Source organism: Polypterus senegalus, chromosome 17 (assembly GCF_016835505.1).
Source record: "Polypterus senegalus isolate Bchr_013 chromosome 17, ASM1683550v1, whole genome shotgun sequence".
Taxonomy (NCBI): domain Eukaryota; kingdom Metazoa; phylum Chordata; class Cladistia; order Polypteriformes; family Polypteridae; genus Polypterus; species Polypterus senegalus.
The window spans coordinates 71,995,769-72,001,768 of NC_053170.1; the positions used below are offsets into that span (position 1 = coordinate 71,995,769).

The following is a 6,000-nucleotide window of genomic DNA, read 5'->3' on the forward strand; positions in this document are numbered from 1 at the left end:
TAAAAAAAAAATGCAATAGCACTATATAATAGATACAAGTATATGACAGAGATAGAAATGAAAACCACAGTAAGACAGTTTTTCAGAAGATTGTGATAAGAATTCTTCAGAGTAAAAGGGATGATCAAAATGTCTGTGAAGGTGGAGCCGGGCTTGTCCCTCACCTCTTAAATATTTGTGCATTTTTTAGTTCTAAGTATTGCCTAAAGAGCTCTTTAATTCTGGTCTGAATTGACATTCCATTGCGTGAAATAAATTCATGTGTCTTTTGTTATAAACGGAAAACTTTTTAAACAGCCATAACATAATCTTAATATTGCAAACATTAATTTGATAGTGCTTTTAGATATATTTTCTAAATTTGTGTCAGTTACTTTATTCAGTGTATAGTAAAGCAGTTATATGGGAATAATGTATTTTTTTGTTTTCTTTTTAACAATATTTTCATCTTGATTTTCATTCTACTTTTCCAGGTGTTCTAATTGTTTAATTGATCCATCATTTACTAATTAGTGGGTCTGATGCTAAAGTAGTTACAGCCTTTGATTATTCAGTGTTGTTTACCTGGGTGTCTGCTCTGCTCATTTTAATCATCATTAATAAGATACAATGAAGGGGGAAAACTGCACAGAGAAAGGGCAAAACATAATGAGATCAACAAAGAGAGTTAAGCATTTAAATCTATACCAAAAGCTGAAATATTTCTAAATGTCTTATAAATGTAAAAATCATGCTGCTGTGCTTTTCTGAATGTAGAATAAAAGAAAAAAAATACCAGCTAATTAAATGAGATTAGTGTTATCAGGTGTTGTCATTCATTAGAAATCTGGTTGGAACAAAGACCTGCAGCCACAGTGTGCCCCCAGGACAGAGTTTGGAAAACTCACTAAATCACTAAAAAAGCAAATCTTGTTCCTCTTTTTAAGCACTGAATTTGTTTTAAGTGTAGAATTTATAAAGTTGGTTTAAAGCACAAGAGGCATGACTGGCCAGGGCAGAGCTGGTTAAAGGCATGTCTCCATAGCAAACAGGAGCTTTTTTGTTCAGGTTCTTTAGAACAGCTCCCCTGCTGGCTTCAGGGTGGAAATGCAGCTCTCCGGAGAGTCTACCAGGACAATGCTGCTCTTTGTGCACAGCCACATGGACATTCCCAGATTCTTAAACAAACAGAGGGATAGTGCTACTTACATCTATGCCATCAGATCCCGGGGTCCCTGATGGGCCTGGGGGACCCTTTGCGCCTGGTTCACCTGGTGGACCGAGCTAGAAAAAAACAGAAATAGTCCATAAATAAGTGCAAATATTCCAAATGCAATGCAGAAGCAAAATTGTTCAAGGTATTAAAGTGATTCATTTATGAAGCATGGCATAAGCCCTGCTATAATTTTATTGACAAATGCACTCATTTTAGAAACAGATTTCAAAAGTATCAGATTTCATGAAAGGCCACAAATCTTAATTAAACTGTGTCTTCATAAAATGTTTTTCGGTGCAACCTATTAAACAAACAGTACATATTTAGTGTTTTAAACTAACCTACACAGCAGAAGGATGTATTTAGAATATTCCATGTAAATACATCATCATAAACACAGCTAGCTGCATACGTGTTAAGTGTTTAATTTTGTATTTCTTAGAGTTAATTAAAGCTTTTTTTTTATCAGTCAGGTGTTATCCAATAGAAAGTGGGTACATAGATAGGGCTGAGAAATGTTTATATTTATTATAGTTGCAATATCTATTCTAGCTTAGTGTTACATAGAAAAGAGACCCAGAAAAAAATCACAGCAAGGCTAAGGACATTGGCCTCCAGTCCAGGTGGTGACACCACATCAGCAGACAAGCATGCTTTGAGAAATGTTCCTAAAGTTTTATTCAAACCACTTGTATTTTATAGACAAGGCATTTCATGCAGTAATACCAACTGCCAGCCAAAGTGACAAATAACATGGGTTTTAATCATTTGTAGATTTCTTGCATTCCAACCAGTCAGATAACAGAATACATACCTAAATGCTGATAACAATTGGCATCAATATGGAATAAACAAAACCTAAAAGAATCAAATAATTGAGCTCCGTGTAACCATTCATAGGCTGTGTGAATTTCCAAAGATTGCCTAAGCCATTTAAATATTAATGCAGTTTAATAGTATCAGTAGTCTATCATTAAGATCCTAAGTCCGAGAATTGTGCATTGGCCTTTACATTCCTTCGGTGCCAGGAACATTTTGTTTTCTTTGCCGCAGCATTGAGGAATAAAGTTTTAATAAACATACCAAAGGAATGCCTGCCCGCGACTTCAAGCAGCTCAACAGAGCAGAGAGGAAATCTAACAGTAAATAGTGAATGGGAAGCCTTGTCTTCACCGTCTGACCGGCATGCCTCTCATTCTAATCAGCTCCGGTTAACCTGAGCCCATGTGGCTCAAAGATAACATTCTTCTCTCCCTCACTCTCTCTATAATAAATTGGTGCAGTGGTAAGCAGATATGCTCACATTAATAAAGATTAATACAATATTTTTTTATATTAGCATTTTGCACTCTAGCACATTTAAGTTTCAATTAATGTTTAATTAGCTTTAGCAGTGCTTGAAGTGCAGTGTGAGGTGTTAAAATATTCTTAAGGTGCTTATTATATCCAATCAGAAAATAACCATGAAATAAATATTTAAAAGAGCATAAAATGGAAGCTGTGGCTTTGTGCCTTTTATATTATCATAATATGTTTTCTGACCTTTCATTTGTGTAATATTTCTAACAAAAAAATAGCTCTCTGATTATCACCGTTTACACTGCTAAGAACCAGCCACTCGACTGAGAGCCTCATAGGATTACAATTTTCAGAAAAAGAAAATTAAAGTTTGTGAAGACCAACTTACCACTTGTGCCAGCGATAAACACAGCAGTTGCAAAAGGAAAGCTAGCTTGAAGACACCAAAGCAGCTAGCCATTGTAAAGGTGGTCTGGCTAGCCAGGGACCCAACAACTCCACAATGTCTCACCAGTCAGCTACAAGAAATTCCTGAGAAAAAGTTAGAGATAGAGCAGCCAGCCCCTATGGCAGCACATGCACACACACAAACACACACACACAGCCCCAAATCCGACTCACAGACAGACCTCTGGAGCACTGAGACCCACTGGAGGCTGGGATAAGGTAGGATAGCTGATGAATATTCATGCATTCAGGCACTCTGAGCAAGCCAGTTGGTCAAGGTAGCACTTTGCTCATGACTGTAGTGATGAAGAACTAAAAATCCATCCATTTATTTACACCATTTTAGATAAAACCTCAAACCCAGTTAGGAATATTATCAGACTATCAGAAGTCACTTCTTAACGTATCATTTAAAATCTATTGTACTTCATGCTGTGTTTATTATAAAAACAATCAGAATAGTTATTTTATTAAGTTACAAATTTATAGATAATGTACAAGTTCCACAATACAAAATTTCAGTTGCGTGAGTAGAGACATATAAAACAGCTGAATTTAAAATTAGTTTCACTTTATGGTCAACAGGGCCTGGAGCCTATCCTGGCAGCCTCATTGAAAAGCATGGAGTCAAAACTGGGCAGAGGGGCACACTGCTGGGCCAGTTTAAAGATGTACACTTTTTGATATTTTCTACTCACTCTAAAAATGTGGCATAATGTGCCAACATATATTAAGCTTGTTAGAAGTCTTTCTACTACTTATACTCCTTTGTTTGTGTTTATTAGAAATTATGTAGTAAAGATTGATATTTGGAGGGATAACAGACATGAATCAGAAAGAATATTGCAGTTAAAGTTGTAGAAATGTCCTTGTGCACATTGCATCTGTTGTACTATTGCAAAGTAAAGTTGGTACTCTCTCTGAATTTAAAGAAACATAGATCTGACTGTAATACGAAAAGTGTGGTTTATACGTTGTTGTGCCCATGTTCTCTACTGTATACAGTAAAAAGATCTAGGACTGCATGTGTTAGAATTCTTAAGCACAAGAGCAATGTCAGAGTTTAATCAGGGAAACATCTGGTGGCAAGATATTTTAAGTAGAGTAAGCACAGAGTGGATGACCTGACATTTTGGTTCCAGAAATTGTGAAACCACACCCTAAAGGAGGAATTTCTGCAAAGGGAAATTTTACAAATTTTTGAATTTAATATGATATATGAAAAAACAATGACTCAGTAAGTTAAACAGTATATTACATTTTCTATGGAACTCTTTTGTTGTGATTCAAAACATTAATTATTACAGCTGGATATCACAGGGGAATCATACACTATACAGTAAGGTGGGGAGTTCTGTTTTTTTAATTCTTATGCATGGGTAGTATATTTAATGCTTCATGCCTGTACCCTAACAGATGACACATTTATCTTAGTTTATCTAATGTTAATCCTCTCGCCCTCTTTTGTCTCCAGTTGTTCACATGCCTCCTCAAACACTTGTGCCATGGCTCTTGCCACTGCTCTCCTTGTCTCCTTGTTTGTCTGACTATACATTTCTGTCTTCTTTCTTCCCCAATTGGTACCGTGTCTTCTTTGCCTCCTTCTTAGCATTTATCACATCCTGATTATCTCTGTTCCACTACCAAGTCTCTTTTTCCTAGTTGGGCTCTTTCTTGTTGTTCTATCTAACACCTCTTCATCTATTCTTAATACAACTTTGCTATTGTTCTCCCACCACACCTCCACACTTTCAAATGACTGCACTTTATTTAAAACATTCTCCCTAAATCTGTTCCTAAGCCCTTCCACCTTTAACCATCATGATGCACCAACATTGATGGACTGAAAGCCAGAAGTCTACCATCATCATCAGGTCCTTCCATGAAAACCCTAAATACAAAGAGGACTGTTTGACTTATGTTAGGTAGATTGCCCAGAGGGGACTGGGCGGTCTCTTGGTCTGGAACCCCTACAGATTTTATTTTTTTCTCCAGCCTTTGGAGTTTTTTTTTTTTTCTGTCCACCCTGGCCATCGGACCTTACTTATTCTATGTTAATTAATGCTGACTTATGTTTATTTTTTATTGTGTCTTCTATTTTTCTATTCATTTTGTAAAGCACTTTGAGCTATATTTTTATGTATGAAAATGTGCTCTATAAATAAATGTTGATTGATTGATTGATTGATTGATTGATTAGGAGTAGTCTGCCCAGAGACGATAGGAAGCAAAGCAATACCCTGAGACTTTTTAAACTACAGAAACTGGATGCAGAATAAACAACAGAGACAAAAGTGTACAAATATGGCCGGGTGATGCTAAAGATTTATAGTTCAGTCTTTCACCATCGAGGAGATAAAGGGGCCATAGTTGAAAAGAACTACAGAGTGGTCAAACTGAAATTGAACTTGAAGTGGAAGACACAAAATAGGAACATAGAAATCAATTGACCGAGATACTAGAGAGAGTAAAATGACTTGGAGACAGCATGGGAGACACAAAAGTAGCACGTTAAGTGTAGATGCTACATACTGTATTTTCTGATTTTGTTTTTTTTTGTCCACCCTGGCCATCGGACCTTACTCTTATTCTATGTTAATTAATGTTGACTTATGTTTATTTTTTATTGTGTCTTCTATTTTTCTATTCATTTTGTAAAGCACTTTGAGCTACATTTTTTTGTATGAAAATGTGCTATATAAATAAATGTTGATTGATTGATTGATAATCTACATCACTTTATCCTTGATGTCACTTGCTCTAGTTTTATTTTTCTGCTGATTCTGATCTCCCAGTCCATCACCACCACTTTATACTGTGCTGTCACACTTTCCCAATTTATGACCTTACAATTCTCTCTCTCTTTCAAATGAACTCTTCTACACATTAGAAAGTCTTTTTGGCTTTTCCTTCCACTACTACTATAAGTAACAAGCTTATTTACTTTTTCAAAAAATGTGCTAAATGATTACCAAATCATGGCAAAATCTACTATCCTCTCCCCTACTCCCCACCCTCCATGTACCTTCTCTATTATCTCTGTACTCTTAACTATGCCC

At 36.0% G+C, this 6,000-nt stretch overlaps 1 protein-coding gene across 1 annotated transcript in view; it reads right to left on the reverse strand.

Moving 5' to 3' along the window:
* col9a2 (procollagen, type IX, alpha 2) overlaps positions 1-3,113 on the reverse strand; it is a 119,341-nt gene extending 116,228 nt beyond the window's left edge. Inside the window, exons 1-2 of the mRNA XM_039740290.1 lie at positions 2,883-3,113; positions 1,189-1,263 (exon numbers count right to left, since the gene is read on the reverse strand). Coding sequence (XP_039596224.1) covers positions 1,189-1,263; positions 2,883-2,954 — 147 coding nt within the window. The 5' untranslated portion in view covers positions 2,955-3,113. The remainder of the gene's footprint in view (positions 1-1,188; positions 1,264-2,882) is intronic.
* Positions 3,114-6,000: the final 2,887 nt, after the last annotated feature.